General features: G+C 36.4%; 1 protein-coding gene across 1 annotated transcript; it reads left to right on the top strand.

Moving 5' to 3' along the window:
• Window positions 1-3,577: 3,577 nt before the first annotated feature.
• LOC108711613 (tubulin monoglycylase TTLL3-like) lies at window positions 3,578-14,462 on the top strand. The gene is made up of 13 exons (XM_041585605.1): window positions 3,578-3,595; window positions 5,400-5,432; window positions 6,298-6,670; window positions 7,148-7,236; window positions 7,939-8,035; window positions 9,102-9,172; window positions 9,850-9,964; window positions 10,901-11,029; window positions 11,280-11,457; window positions 11,845-11,993; window positions 12,488-12,704; window positions 13,277-13,712; window positions 14,351-14,462. The coding sequence occupies exons 1-13, from the start codon at window positions 3,578-3,580 to the stop codon at window positions 14,438-14,440; spliced, it is 1,995 nt and encodes a 664-aa protein (XP_041441539.1). The 3' UTR covers window positions 14,441-14,462.
• Window positions 14,463-17,351: the final 2,889 nt, after the last annotated feature.

Raw genomic sequence — 17,351 nt, 5'->3', positions numbered from 1 at the left:
CACCGGCTTCAAATCATTGAAATTCGCCGTGAATTTGCGCTTACCAAATAAATTCACCCATAATAGGTAATAAACTAACTCAACATGCACTTAATTTTCTGCAATACTCAATGGCAAGTTGAAAGACAGTAAGCCATACAGGAACATCTTTTTAGGGTCCCAAAACTTCATACAGGATGTATATTTTTTGCAAATATATCGAAATGCACTTGTGGCCCATAGCTGTTACAGGGTCATCTGCAGCATAAATAATAAAACAAATCCCTTTTATTAAAAAAAAAATGAAATTGCAGAAATTAGTTAAAAGGTCAACCAAACGAGCGCCCTACCATCATGAAAGCTAATGGATCCCATCTGTTAATAATAAAAGTATGTTTGAATTTCCAAAAAAAAATAATTCAATTATCTCAGTAGAACAAGATTTTTTTAACCATGTGCCAAACAAGCAGGTAAATATCTGAACAAACTCTGTCCCAATGTTTGACACACAGAGGTGTAAAATGGAGAGAATGGACCCAATGACTAGTGATGGGCGAATAAATTTGATTTAGTGGAGAATTTCTGTGTTTCGCTCCGATTTTTCAAATTTTATGTGAAAATGTCTGATCTTCCCGATTTTTTGTGAAAACTTCAGATTTCACGATTTTTAGTGAAACCCTTCAAAATATCACGATTATTGAGTGAAAACGACCGAATTTTCACGATTTTTTTTGTGAACTTTCCGATTTCGCAATTTTTTTTTTAACCATGTGCCAAACAAGCAGGTAAATACCTGAGCAAACTCTGTCCCAATGTTGATTCACAGAGGTGTAACAATGGAGACAATGGACCCAATGACTAGCCATGGGCAAATAAATTCGGCTGCCATGAATTAGTGGCGAATTTCTGTGTTTCGTTCCGATTTTCACAGTATTTTGTGAAAAATGTCTGATTTTCCCGATAATCAGACAATTTTTTTCGTTTTCAGGTGATTAATAGCAAAAAATATTGGAAAAGCTGTAAAAGTGTGAATGGCTCAAAAGAAGTCCAATAGGGATCAGCACAGCTCCCATTCACTTCTATGGGACCTGGACTGCTTTTACTTGGAGAAGTTTTGTATCAGAGTTTTTTGTGGTTTTTACACTTCATAAATCTTCAGTAGAGTATTAGAAGAAATTTTAAAAACTCAAATATTTAGAGAAACAAAATATGATTAGTAAATAAAAAAAATCTGAATGTTAGTAAATAGGTTCTCTTGGTGTTTTCGGCACACTTACTGAGAACTGTATAATGGATGACCTGAAAAGATTCCACTTGATACGAGTGGACTGAATATTCAGGAGAAGAGAAGACGTAATTACTTTATTGTGGAGAGGAGGATATTATATTATTACAGGAATAGAAGGGCAGAGGAGTTCATCTTAATGTACAGCCAGAATTAAAGCCATGCACTAAAATAAATTGAAAAGAATGGAATTGGGGAGGGCGTGGAATCCTTCTTGGTAGAGAATTCACCTGGACTAAAGTTACAGAAAATGATTATTGGTGTATGCTGCAAACTGCCCACTATATGTGAGGAGAATGAAGTCCATCTGATATTAAAAATGGAACAAGCTTCATCATTGGGTTAAGTTGTTATCATGGTTGACCAGTATCCAGACAAGAGTATTCGCTGATAATTTGATCTTTGTAATGCCCAACTTAATGGAGTCATTACCCTCCTTGCTACAGAAACACAAGGGAATCATTTATATGGCAATTTTCTCCTGTTGGCCTCAAAGCACTTTTCACAGCAAACAATGCAGCCACTATAGGTGCACAAAGTAAGCCGGGACACCAGGAGATTGAGTTACTGGTCTAAGGAGTTGTAACAGGGAATCAAAACCAGTGTCTCTAATATGAAGATCCCACCTCAAGGCTGATCATTTAACCTCTAGGGCCAATGACTATTTCTCCTAGAAAGCTCCCTTCAACTATACAATCAATATGAACAAATCAGAAGTGCTTCCAGCGTTTCTTCCCCCCTCACTTGAAGTTAATTGGAGATAACTCAGATATCTGGAAGTCTACATTCCAACTGACCCTTTAGATATTTACACATATAACTGCAAAACAATGCTGGCTTCCATTGGAATTGTTAATGTCCCTGCACCTCTTGCACACAAACTGGACTATAAATGATTTGAACTCAATGGGCAAATTTGCACCTGGGCTGTAACTAGGGTTGGCACCTGGCTGGTATTTCAGTAGCCTAACTAAAAAGGGGCTTGAATTTCAAATTTAACAACAATGTACTTGTTAATACATTTCTATACATTTTACCCTTGCCTGCCTACCTAATCCCTGATCCACCCCAAATATATATTCTCATTTTACCGCATGTCTGCTGTGAATGTTTGCCCCATTACATCATCGATCTGCTGAATTCTATGTCATTACCCACCTCCAGCATCCCAGTGCCTCCTGACTGGTAAAAGGTGGAATCCCTAGCAGTAACCCATGGCAACCATTAAAGTTTTGTTTTCATGTTCTACCTGTAGTTGGCTAGAAAAATCTAATCACTAATTTGTTGATATATTTAATTCCCATGTGCTCCATTGAGCATGAGTAATTTACAGTATGTGTATATTAGAACAAAGATAATGCTATCTATAGATTTCATTGGGTTTAAAAATGTTACAAAGCGACGATTCCGTGAAATACAGTACAGGCGGTGTTATATGTATTTCTTAGTAATCTCTTAAATCAGGATCTTATTTCATGGAAAAGCTAGTAACATACAATGGAGAATCTTTGACACCTCATCAAAGACTATATTTCTGGACCTTAAGGTTCTATTGGGTTTATTCACAAAAGTGCATAATCTGTTTCATTCAAAACAACTGCAAAAAATAACAACAAAATAGATTTAAGACTTTGTGAGGTCATCACAATGGTTGCATTGGTTACCACCATTAGGTCATCACAATGGTTGCCATGGGTTACCATTGTGAGGTCATCATAATGGTTGCCATGGGTTACCATTGTGAGGTCATCACAATGGTTGCCATGGGTTACCATTGTGAGGTCATCACAATGGTTGCCATGGGTTACCATTGTGAGGTCATCACAATGTAATGACCTCACAATGGTTGCCATTGTGATGTCATCATATGACATTGTGATGTCATAATGGACCCTAAGCTTTCTGTACATGTAGCACAGGAAACAGGATCCAAGTTGTCATTTGATTTTCCAGCCAGCTGAGGTAAGCATCAGAGGCAGAGGGTGTGGTATATTAAAACTACTAAAACTTATATTAAGGATAGAAATATATAAATAAATAAGAGAGAGAGGTGTATATATATAGTGAATAAAGTACCCCTTGTATAGTGAATAAAGTACCCCTTGTAAAATATAAGGATATTATAAGTTAGCGAGGCATTCAGGCCATGGAACTCTGAAGTGAGTTCTAATAGCTTCATATTTTGCAACAGGGGATACTTTATTTATTACGAGTCATGACAGAAATAACATCACTAAGCTCTGATTACAACAATGAAATCAATTCAATGACCATATAAGGTCAAAGGCTGAGTGCTTCCATAGTGATGTCATAATGGACCCTAAGCTTTCTGTACATGTAGTACAGGAAACAGGATCCAAGTTGTCATTTGATTTTCCAGCCAACTGAGGCAGAGAGTGAGGTATATTAAAATTACTAACACTGATATTAAGGATAGAAATATATAAATAAATACATAAGAGAAACAGAGTTGTATATATAGTGAGTATATATAGTGAATAAAGTACCCCTTGTAAAATATAAGGATATTATAAGTTAGCGAGGAGTTCAGGCCATGGAACTCTGAAGTGAGTTCTAATATCTTCATATTTTGCAACAGGGGATACTTTATTTATCATAATATATACAGTAATAATACAGTTTGTGTGAGTCATGACAGAAATAACATCACTAAACGCTGATTACAACAATGACATCACTAAGCTCTGATTGCAACAATAACATCAATTCAATGACCATATAAGGTCGAAGGCCAAGTGCTTTTATACAGTTCATGGAACTCAGTGGTAACTTCTAATATCCTCATATTTTCCAACAAGAGGTAATTTATTTATTATAATACACAAGTTTTAGTGAGTTGTGTGACAAAAATGACATCACTACTCACCGTTTATAACTGATATTTATAAGGATATAATTTACAGGATATTTATGGCTCTTGTATATTATTATATATATATAGTATAACATATATATATTTTTTTCTTCCTTTATAGAAAATCAAATAACAAAATCAAATAACAAAATCAAATAACATCTACATTCTACAATGAACACTTTAACGAAAAGACTTTGGAAATGTATTTCTTATTGCTTTCCATTTCGTAAAAAGGTAAGATTTCAAATAATATATATAATATAGATATAATGTATTTAATATAATTAAATGCAATATGTTGTCAAGTTATAAGAATCAGCTCACCAATAAAAAGTCTCAAAAGTTGTAAAATCTGCAGTAACAATTTATCAGAATTTCACAAATATTTGCCTGGCCGTATCCAATAGAGTTTTTGCTTCATTGTTGTACTTGTAGCTGGCAGAACAAATATAGTCACTGACTGGCTGCTATTTTTTGTGGCCACAGGTGCAGATTTCCCTAGTGTTAGTAAATAAGTCATATTGTTTATTCACGAATAATTAAAAATAAAAGTCCATATAAAATTTGGATTCAGGTATTTGTCAGTTGGCACCCACTCCATATTGGGCCACATATTGTGGAGAATGTAGGTACATGAACATACTTTAATATGCTACAGTTGATATGTATGTTCAGTGTATACCAATGTGTAGCATTTCAGGTCTGAATCAGTGATACCTCTCCTTTGACTTGTGCTGCCAGATGTATACAGTACATGTTGGGTATATGGAAATCATGGGCTGTAAAGGGTCCTACAAATAGGTTTTTCTGGACTGGGGAGGTCTAGTCCTGCCTCTGACTGTTATTAATTCAATTTTTCTACACTCCATTTTTCTACACCTGGCTAGTGATGGGCGAATTTGCGACGTTTCGCTTCGCCGAAAAATTTGCGAAATTCGCGAAACGGTGAAAAATTCGCGAAACGACGCCGGCGTCTCGTTTTTGGCGCCGGCGTCCGTTTTTTGGAAAAAAAAATTGCTGACGCCGGCGAATATTTGCCCCAAATTTTCACGGGCGTTTCGCGAATTTATTCGCTGGCGGCGAATTGCGCAAATTCACCGCGAATTTGCGCCTGCCGAATAAATTCGCCCATCACTACACCTGGCCCATATTAATAGGGATAATTTGGCAAAGAGCTATGTTTAAATACCCAGTATTAGCATATTCTTTACTGTCAAATGAAGCGTTTAACTATAAACTGATAATATATATTTTCAGAAACCTAATGACAATGCTGTTGAAGAAATTGAGGTAGGCAGGAGATATTTGTAGATTAAAACAGAACATTCTTTTATTCTTCTGACTGCCTTTCCTTTCATAGTACAGATTTACTTTAGCAACTTTCCTACATACTGACCTAATATATAATGGACGTTTAAGGTGCATGTGGAGTTTTTAACGTATCTTCAGTGCAGACTGAATCCCTTTTCCTCCTTGTTACCTCTTCTTGTTTAAAAATAAAAAAGTGTGTGTATATATATATTAAACTTCTACACTGCTGCTTTATGAAAAGGCACATGTAGTATTGCTGCCAAAAATACCTTATTTACATATATATATACATATATATATACATATATATATACATATATATATATATATATATATATATATATATATATATATATATATATATATATATATATATATATTATCCGGAAAGTTCCAAATTATAGAGAGGCCATCTCCCTAAACTACATTTTATCCAAATAATTCCAAATTTTTAAAAAATGTTTCCTTTTCTTCTGCAATAATAAATTAGTTCCATGTACTTGATCCCAACTAAGAAGAAATACCAGCCTATTGGGTTCATTTAATGTTTACACAATTTTCTAGTAGAATAAAGGTATGAAGATCCAAATTACAGTAAGATCTGTTATCCAGAAAACTCAAGGTCCCGAGCATTGTGGATAACCAGTCCCATACCTGTATATACACAGTTATACAAGAGTGGACATTGGCTGCTCATGAATCTTTGGGTTTTCCTATAAAATTAGACACATTTCCACATTGCACCAGTGGGTTATGGGCCTAACGTGTGGAACTGTAGCATTTACTTTACACTTTTACCTTACTTTTGTGAATCTCTTATTCTTGCAATATTTTATCTTAACAGATCAAACAGGAATCACTAGAAAAACAACCTATTGAAGCTAATAGTGAAAGAGAAACGAGTTATGAAGTAAATAGTGAAAGAGAAACAACTATTGAAGCTAATAGTGAAAGAGAAACGAGTTATGAAGTTAATAGCGAAAGAGAAACAACTATTGAAGCTAATAGTGAAATAGAAACGAGTTATGAAGTTAATAGCGAAAGAGAAACAACTGTTGAAGCTAATAGTGAAATAGAAACGAGTAATGAAGTTAATAGCGAAAGAGAAACAACTGTTGAAGCTAAGAGGAAAAGAGAAACTACTACTAAAGCTCATAGGAAAAGAAAGGCGGCTAACAAATCTAAGAGTACAAGAAAAACTGCTAAGAAGCCTAATGGTAATTAGTTAAATGCTTAAATGCTATCTTCTGATTGGCTGAACACTTTCTACCTGTTACTAGAAATGAACTAGTTGGTACTTGTTACTACTCCATGTCCCATCTTTAACCTTATAGTCCAACACTTCTTTCATATTAGTGGCAGAACATGATTTAGATGAATAAATGTGTTCATCTTCTAATCTTCACCTTTATCAACTGTGAAAATTTGTTGTTATTTGTTAACACTTTCCTAAATAGATTTGCCCCTGTATATGTCCTAGTACATGATGTTCTACAAGATTATTTCAAAGAACTGTCTTGTGTTATCATGTGGCTTCATAAAATAGGTTTTATCTGAATTTCTCCAGTCCTGGGAATTTGTAGTAAATTGCCATCTTCATTTTGTACTCTTTGTGGTTTGTTAAAATATTATATCATTATTCATCACTCCTGATAATATAATATATGTATGTTATATCTCTTTTGCACATGCAGTTTCACCTGAACGGGATAAATTGTACTGTGACGAATGTGTATCCAGACAGAAGAGATGCTTCGAAGACCAGGTTAAAACATCAATTGCGGTAAGTAATTTACCAGCACCAGGAATTCTTTTAGCCTATGTTGTGAATATAAGTATATTAGGAGAAAAAAACCTAAAAATGACATTGCACAGAGAGTCCATCTCCTACAATGTAAATGATCTTAGTTTGGTGCCTGACTTCCCCAAGGCTATAATGACTTTACATAGAAAAGTTAAAGAACACTAGGAGTGAATAACAGATAAGCCACATTCTGCTCTTCATGTGTCCTGTTGTGAGAGCCATGATTGGCTGGAAGGAGGCACCTGGGTCTAAGATAGACACAATCCACTAAAGTAACATAGAAATTCTGAATATACCTGTAATGGCCATTTTTACAAATGACAATATTAAAAAATATTTTACATTGGTACCAGTGTATTGCTGTGAGTAGATATGCTGATAGCCAACTCATAAGGAAATAGGTAGATGGGAAGAGCATTGTTACATTTATCCCTGATATCTGCCCAATATGCAACAAGTACACAGTTAGTATTGGTTGTATAACAAACTATTATGTTCTTCCACTACAGCTATTTCCAAACCCCAAGACTTATGAATTTGTTTCTTTTATATACCTTAAGGTCCCTTAATATCACACAGAAGAAACATGATCCCATGCAAGCAATTTATTCTGTATAAGCCACCTTTAAGAAATTACTGTATTTGGAATCTCTAATGCGTTTCTCTTTAAATATCCCACAGAAAAAGAAAGTTTTCTGGACTGACTTTAAAAGATCCAATGACTTCGAGAGAGGCCTATTAAGTAGAGGATGGGTGAAGAAAATTGCCCCCACCTTCAGTAAGTCTGCTTAAAAAAAACATCTCTTCAAGGATTTTAGAGATATTGAATTGTTAATGATAAAAATGAACCTAGTGCTCCCCACATGCTAGCATATAAATGTCTGCCCTGGGGTTTCATGAGCACAAAGTTGATGAAGTAGAAGTAGAGGATAAAACCTCATGGAATAGGGCGACAATTGCATGAAAGTTGCATCCAACTTTATCTTCCAGTGACTTTCTGATCTGAAAATATTCCACGTAAACATATCCGTAGGCCAGAATTTATAAGGAATACTTTTTCTGTAGGCACCTGACACCAAAAAACATGGTTTTGTTACACAGTTGAGTACTCTAGTCTTAAGCCTTAATATTATAGAGATAATATTATATTCCCTAATGTGCCTGGGAAATATGGGCAGAATCTGCTACTAGTGGAACCTTTCTGAGCAATCTAATAAACTGCGATAATGATACTAATGCAATGTTTTTACTTGATAGATGCTGGTCCCAAGAAAACTGTATTTCGTGACCCAGCATATGGACATAAGGTAAATTCATATTTATGTTTGTACAATACAAAGATCTATGTAAGAAATGTGTGGGTAATCTTAATCTAACCACTCATGGATATGGCCAATTTAATTGAGCATTAAGATAAATATTGTTAATGTTTAATATTATATGCTTTCTTTTATCACACCATTGTCATTGTTCAACCCAGAACAGTGTACAATGACTTGCCCTTTCCTATAGCTAAACATATTTCTTTCTATGAACATAAATATAAATGCACTACATTTACTATTCAGTTAAAGTGCATGATGTGACTGGTGGAGAGGAGCCAAGCAAGTTAGCAAGCTACAGTACTTAGTGCAACTTAATTACAGAGTATGGTAGCAGCATAACTAGCAGTTACTAGGCCAGTTGTTATTTCTTCTGTGGTAAAAGAAGTAATATAATGCTCCAGAAGTTTACTAATCATTTGAGTGTACTTGCCTTCCATGAATAAACTTTGTATTTATTTTTCTTTTTTAGATTATAAGTCGTTATGACATACAACCCAACCTCATCCTGACACGCCAAAGAATTGAAACTCCATCTTCTGAAAGAGGATCAGATAACCAATCACTTTTGCAGAGTGCACGCCACAAGCAAGGTGAGCCAACTGCAGTGACTTACAATGACCCATAGCAACCAATTAGATCTTTCATTTCTATCTCGCAGTAGACTGATCAAAATGAATTGCTTATTAAATACTATTTGTGAATATATTCACATTCTCAGTGAAATTTGCCGTTTTATTATAATAGCACAACAAAAAATAAAAAGCAACTTGTTTTAGATGATTTGATCCATGTCTGAACTGGAGGCCCCAGTATTTAACCAGTGTAAAGACCCAAATAGCTCCACATTGGCCCATTAATAAATACTGGTGCATTGCATTTTGATATTTGCATGTTTACAGTCTGCCTGTGCAGGACTGCTTCTTTCATCTGAATCATATGGCTTCCAGTTAACATGATTGGAACCCATTATTTCCAAGTCAAAGACGGTTTCCAGTAAATGGAAGTGGAAATTATTTTACATAGGGTTTCCAAGAGAAAACAAGGCTATGATATGATGCCTCTTGTCACTGGTCATACTCACAATGTAACTTCTTCGGACACAGGTGACCTGGTGGGAATATAGAAGCCAGAAATGTGGCCAATCAGTGGCTCTCTAGATGTTGTTGCATTCTAATTCCTAGAATTTTTTGTATATTTATTTGCTATAATCTTTTTTGACTTTTTATATTTATAAAATGCATAACTAAATATGTTCTTTGTATTCTAGAGTGGTCTGTGCAAAGTATTAAGGCAATGGTGTTTGTCGTGTGATGCGAATCCACACACTTTCTTCCCTCGTTGCTACATGTTTAGTAAGATAAATGAAAAACAAGCATTCATTGGTAAGTGTGCATAAAATACTGTATCATGTCATTATGTCTTGGGTATAGTATCTTAAATCTGGGCTTTATATCCTTCAAAACCAAAGTATTATTTAACTTAGTGATCTACAACCAGTGGCTTATGAGCAACCAGTTGCTCACCAACTCTTTGGATGTTTCTCTCGTTGGCCTAGAAACAGGCACTTATTTTTAAATTCCAGGCTTGGAGGCAAATTTAAATTGCATATAAACTAGGTGTACTGCCATGTAGAGGATCCTGTATGTTGTCAGGCCACGTAGGGGCTACTAAATCACATCACTTATTTGGCACCTCCAGGGACTTTTATCATTTTTGCATTGCTCCAAAACTCTTGTTTTATGTGAATGTGGTTCATGGGTAAAAAATGGATGGGGCCCCTTGTTTAACACTAAGGTTATTTTATATATTGCATTTTTTTCATGGAATAGTTATTTTGGTTTAGCTTTTACACAAATGTATTTATATAACATTTGAAAAGGCAACAGAGCACACATTCCAATATAGAACACTGACCAGGCCATGACTAGTCCCTCCCCTCTCCTTGATGTCTCTCACTTATCACCTAGTCATTAGAATGTTTAAGAGGGATTCTGAAATCACTGGTTCTATATAGCTGTCCATATGAAATAATGTTCCACCCTAAATAAAATGTGCTCTAATGTAACAGCTATTAGAAGTTCCCATAAGTATATTATAGTGCATATTAACGACAACTCTCTGTATCTCTTATAAATTGTGTCTATATACATTAATATGTAAAGGAAAATAAATCCATAGTATCACCTGCTTAGAAATATAATTCAAAGTTCCATCTTTCTTTAGAAACTAAATATTTGCCCTGTTTGTTCTCACAGTTATTGTTAGTGTCATCTTTTGGTTAAATAGAGTATTCTAACAAAAAATATACCTTTATTTAGATGACTTTACCATGACTGCGGCTTGTGGTATCCTAAAATGGGTTTTGAGAACCAATGGGAAGTCTTTGCAAGATGAAGTTATTCCCAGCCGGAAACAAAAGGAAGAAAAAACGGCTATTTGCATGTCAGGTAAGGGAAAAGCAGCGGCACCTGGTATAGCTACAGCTACTCTGATAACAGAAAATGAGTTACTTGTAGTATTTAAACAAGACCCCTTCTTTGCAGTGACTATAATTGGACAGTAACACCTTGTTCATTTTTACACTGTAAGATTAGACTTGAAATGGAGTCACTGGCATCTCATGGTTTTCCAACCAACTATATTTGTTTATTGTTCTCACTTCTTATTAATCTCCTCCTGTTATGTTCTTTTCTGTAGATGCTAAAATAAACAATCATGGCCCTGCAAGAATTGTTCCAGAAGATATTATAGTAACAGCCCTTGTGGCTTGCCAGTTTCATCTGTACGACTTGACACATGAGGATGAAGACGACATAATATGTGCCGGGATAGTTGATAGAAAACATTTCATAAGTGACTACTATCAGGTTATGCAGTAAGTAATGTCAGATGAAACCATTCATAACAATTTAGATTTAGAAAGAAATTGTCCTGATTATAGGAAAACAATGACAGTGAACACTCTATGGGGTGATTTATGAATGTTCATAGAATGTTTGTTTCTTCGAATCATAGTTTTTGCGCAAATTCATGAATTTTTCTTATAGTTACTTAATCCATGATTTTTTAGTTATTTAGCAAGTGTAAAAACCATAAAATCTACGAATACAAGGGCCTAAAACAAATCACATAGAACAGATATTTATCGTAAATAATAAACTTATTGGTATACATTATAATATTCTCCATAAACATTGTATTGCAATAGTGTGATGTGTATTATGTATAACTGTCTCTCATCCCTGCCCTTGTATTGTTACAGTCTTGGTGCGCACATACAGAATTCAGACAAGTATGTTGATTACTGCCACCAATTGTTATGTAAGCTGAGAAGAGTGAACCCACAACTAGATATAGATGGAGAAAAAAACATCTGGATTTCAAAACCAAGAAATTTATCTAGAGGAAGAGGTAAGAGAATCTGTGAAATGGGTACTCAATTGTTGTTTAGGGGGAAACAAAAGTTCAGGTTACTGGTGGGTGCCCCCACAGGACATTAAATGACTCACATACAGTAACTAATGCAGAAAATCATGCAAGGGCTTATATAGTAATAGCTATTTCTATATGATCCATAGAAGGGTGAGGAACCTCACCGCCAGTGAGGTTTTGGGAGGATCCATGAGGGTTTTCATCTCATCTCATACATTTTGGCACATAATAAATTCCCATTCTTCATGGCCAATTCACAGTTATGATTATGGTTATTTCTGTGCAATAATGCAGAATATGTATAAATGAATTCCTAATTAGATGTGTGAGATGTAGGATCAATATGGTTTCAAAGGAGCAACCTTAGTTATTGGTCCAACGCATGCTGATTTTGTTGCTTCAGGTGTTACAGAATGGTTTACTACAATATTGATTTAAACAGAGATTGATTCATGTTTTACATGTTATTACAGGGATACGTTGCAGAAATGATCTGAAAGACATATGTTCCTTGGGAAGGGAATGGGTGGTTGAAAAGTACATAGAGAGGCCACTTCTTGTATATGGAACCAAATTTGATCTCCGTCAGCATTTCCTCATAACGGACTGGTACCCCTTAACTATCTGGTTCTATAAGCACAGTTTCCTCCGATTCTCATCTCAGCCCTTCACGCTGGAGAGTTTAGATACGTAAGTAGAGGGTGCAAAATCTTGCATTCTATTTATTTGTTATACAGTAATGACGTGATGTTGATATGACTTCACTGCTTTGTACTCTCAGAGGCTCATGTACAAACAGAAATAAGACTACTCTCTGCCTTATTTTAGCATGTTACAAACTGGAATAAATATCATAAGACCTTTTTAATTTAACAAGTAAGAATTACATTATAAAACACCTTGGACAATTGTGCCATTGTTGCTAGTAACTTAAAGGTAATTTATAGGTTTAATCCACGGTGTATACGATAATGTTTGGGATAAATCACTTTATGGCATGAAATGTATTTGCTTGTTTCCTTTACATCTGTGAAGTGGATGAATATGCTAAAGGCCCTGTTCTTCTAACCTCTGATTCTGTAACAGTTGCATTGGTTACAGGGCTCTGTAATTTTGCTCTAACTATGGTAGTCAGCTTGCTAAATCTAATGAATGGCTAAGGCAAGATTAGAATATTTAGTGACTCACTGGATACCGACACTGGATTACTAGTGATGGATCAGGCACATAAACCTGACAATTGTATTGTTTTATCCTTCCAGCGCCACCCATGTATGTAATTACGCCATACAGAAAAAATTAAAGAATGCACCAAATCGTCACCCCAACCTGCCTGAAGAAAACATGTGGCACAGTGACGAATTCAAAGAGTATCTTTGTACAATCGGAAAAGAGCAAGTCTGGGATTCAATCATTATACCAGGGATGAAGAAAGCCCTCATTCATACAATGAAGGCCACTCGGGAAAATGTGAAGTACAGGAAAAACAGTTTTGACCTTTTTGGTTCAGATTTTCTGTTTGGAGAAAACTTCCAGCCCTGGCTACTTGAGATACAATACAAACCTGGCATAACCAAAGACACGTCAGTAATGTGGAAAATTGTTCCACCAATGGTAGAGGACATGCTACGTGTGGTGATTGATTACAAGGATGACCCTAACTGTAATGTGGGAGGATTTGAACTTATATATAAACAGGTAGTGCAAGTCAAGGGACAGAAACTTTGATACTGATGAATGTCTAAAGAATAATATAACCTCAGGCATATAATCTGAGTACATAATGTTTTTGGGCTGTGTTTATTTATATAAGTATGCCATGGGTGGGTACTTGCTACTTCAGGCTCTCTTCCCCCATGGGAATGTCTTGCAGATTGGACAAAATTGGTGTCCAACCCCCTGATAAGTTTAACACGGGCCCCAAGGGGATGAGGGGGTTGCAATTGCACCCAGGCAAGTAGTTATGCCACCAGCACTCGCCTCAGCCTTGGAAATGGCTATTAGTTGCAACGCTCAACCCAAATCTAAGCAGTTCCTCTTAACTTAGAACAAGGTTACAGACATTTGTAAGCCAATACGTTTTAATAGTATCCAGAACAGTAAAATATTCAACTACCTTATAATTATAGGAAGGTATTACGTGAGAACATACAAATTAAGATTGTAGGCAATATAACACAGATTTAACACTAGGACACTGGGTATAACTTTGGTATTACATCTGAGTATAGGAGACATCATTTTGAATACATAATGAAAATGATTCATTTAAGCCTAATGGACTATATATATATATATATTTTAGTGCTAAAAGCTTTCTGTTTTTTCAGTTTTAGGCAAATTATACTGGAAATGTGTCACGGTCAGCACCCAACACCAGAACAGATGCCAGGCACCCTGGTCTCGGCTCGTACTTCACCAGTTAAGTGACCGCCTTTGGCCTCGGGAGGAGCCCTCAGCTTACTCAGATGCCACCTGGACTTAACGAGAGGTGCAAGGCGTAAGTTCTGGCTGGCAATGGGGCACGACTGTTACAAGGATGCTGGAAGATAGGAAGCCACCAGGAACAGGTAGGCCGGGCCAGCACAAGCAGTAGGAATCGTCAGGCAGGCAAGGGTCGAAACCAGGTTATCAATCGGAAAGGATTCAGCATGAGAGTAGTAGAGACTCAGGCAAAGGTCAGGATTGGAGAGATCAGCGTAGTAAGCAAGCAGGTATGGGTCAAACACGAAGGATCAATCAGGATTCACAACAATAAGCTCCCAGGAACAAGCTCATTGAACCTACAACGGGCAATGAGCTAATACTAAAAATCCCCTTTTATACATTTGAATTTCCGCGCCAATGCACGATGGCGCAATCACGTCAGCGCGCCTGCGCCTTTATGAATTGCCCTAGAGGACCGGAACCAGCATGGAGCAGGGAGCAACGCGGTATGGACCCCGCTGCCGGCTAGACCACCAGGCATTAGTGCCTTACGAAATGGGATTCTCAGTAAAGAAAAAACATTTAGAGATCTGAAGATAACAACCATCTCTGATCCATAACAGGTGGCTAGTGGGATGAGTCTTGGAGGAAGGAATAGTCCAACCAACCATTTCCTTTTGATGCCTATTTTTTTTCTTTGTTATAACCTTTTTTAAAATAAAAATTATTTCCTTAATCACTTTTTTGTCTTCCTTATGAATAATATAAATACTTTTTAACGTTGGTATCAGTTGACACCCATAGCTACACCCACAAAGACCACCTCTTAAAAAAAGAAAAAGAAATATATATATATATAGATAGTATATATATATATATGTACAATAGGTACAATAATTCCATCAAAAGTACATTTAGTTTGATGCAGAGAGTAATGTTCCAAAGAGTATGCCATTTATTTTGTGGTATTTGATTTATTGATCATGTAATTTACATAACTATTTTTTGGTTGAACGTGTCACCATTTTCCATCTTTCCCCGCTGTTAACTCCAGGCCGGGTGGTGGGTCAATGATATCATGGAGGGCAGGTTGGTGACATTGCGAGGATGGACCTGTGATGTCAGTGGACACTCCTCATGTTAAGATTAATGCTGGATGCAGTTTGCAAAGTGCAAATAAAATGGCAGTAAGGACAAAGATGTGGCACCTCCTTGCCCCTCACCCTTAGTTCTGTCATACTTTCCCATTCAATGGAAGGGAATATGGCGGTGGACAATGGTGGTGATTGTTTACCCCCCCGGACCAAAAATATTGTTGGAGTTGTGAGTGGACCCTTTGGAGACTTGATGCTGCTTTGTAAGATAAGTCTTTATTGCAACACGTGTGAAGGAGAAATGAGCAACCACTTTTGATTTAACCCTGCAGCCTACAAGGTTTTTATAGTCTCTCAGCTGTCACTCAGAAAAAGGGGGGCTCATACCTCAAGGAATTCTGTCTCCTACAAGATGGTCCCTATATGCTTTACCTATTACTTACACATACCTCCCAATAGTTTCAAAATTGATTTGAATAAGAGACTGGAATATGAATAGGAGAGGCCTGAACAGAAAGATGAGTAATAAAAAGTAGCAATAACAATACATTTGTTAGTATTTGTTTATAGATGAGTGTCAGTGACCCCCATTTGAAAGAGTCAGAAGAAGAAGGCAAATAATTAAAAATCTATACAAAATAAATAATGAAGACCAATTGAAAAGTTGCTTAGAATTAGCCATTCTAAGATGCAAGTCACACAATGTCCCCAATAAATGCTCAAAGTAATGAATAGCACACCCAATATCAAGAAAATAATGGAAAAATGTATTACAAAAAATAAAGAAAATACAAAACAATTATACAAAAATACTAAAGAAACAAAGAGCCCAACGCGTTTCGACCTTAAGGGTCTTCCTCAGGGGCACAAATAGACAAAAAAACAAAAAGGCAGAACAAGCCTTACTGTCCATAAGGGTTTTATACCCCAAGCTGTGTGTCTTCGTTCACAAATCGGCATCTAACGTCACTTCTGCTTCCCCAGATAGTAAAGAGGCCAAGCAATGAATTGTGGATCATCAAATGGAACGCATATGCATTCCAACATATCGTCCAAGTTAGATTATATGCAGTAACATTTAATAACATTTCCAGCAATGCGACTGTGTGCACAAAAGTATCTAGATCCACTCCTCATCAATGAAGACATTAATTCAAAGTCACGCAGCAACGCTGCTGCATCCTCACGAAGGTCTGAAATATAGAGAACACGTCACTTCCTGTCATTCATCCTATTTGCGCATAAGTTCCTCACATTTGGAACGCATATGCGTCTCAACTCTTTATTGAAAGAAACGCATTAGATAAGTGTCATCTCTATCTAAGGCTCCAGGGAGTACCTAGCCAATAAGACTTTAAGGACTTTTTAACAGTGAATTCACAGATAGCCTAGCCTGGCCTCCCCCTATGGATTAGCACCCCTCTTTTTACTTCAATGGGTGTGCGCCTTCTCTCTATATCTTATACAATTTCCCCAATAGACCTGCTTATCTTAAATAGTTACAATTGCTTCTTTGCTTATCTTAAATTGTAACTAATGTATAGAAGTGCACCTGCCACATATTCTGGACTCTCTCAAGTCAGTTTTAGAAACTTTGTATCTTTTTGTGGCTCGAGATCAAAGAGAAAGTCAGGACATTTCAGTAACAATCCGGGAATTCTGGTTGAGCTGTCAAAATTGGGACTGTCCTGCGAAAAACGGGACAGTTGGGAGGTGTGCTTACAGACAGCTCCCTGTAGCCCTGATACTGGCTGCCTAGCTGGATGATTACACAGAAAAACAAAACTATTTTCTACAAGGTCACGTCTGCATATAC

Source organism: Xenopus laevis, chromosome 3L, assembly GCF_017654675.1.
Source record: "Xenopus laevis strain J_2021 chromosome 3L, Xenopus_laevis_v10.1, whole genome shotgun sequence".
NCBI classification, from domain to species: Eukaryota; Metazoa; Chordata; class Amphibia; order Anura; family Pipidae; genus Xenopus; species Xenopus laevis.
The sequence above is the reverse complement of the archived record's forward strand: the minus strand, read 5'-3'. Positions and strand labels throughout refer to the sequence as shown.

What these genes read in the sequence shown, in the direction of transcription:
- LOC108711613 (XM_041585605.1), top strand. An exon ending in AACTGCTAAGAAGCCTAATG is followed by an intron (nt 6,671 to 7,147) that starts GTAATTAGTTAA and finishes TTGCACATGCAG; the next exon opens with TTTCACCTGAACGGGATAAA. An exon ending in GAAAATTGCCCCCACCTTCA is followed by an intron (nt 8,036 to 9,101) that starts GTAAGTCTGCTT and finishes GACACGCCAAAG; the next exon opens with AATTGAAACTCCATCTTCTG.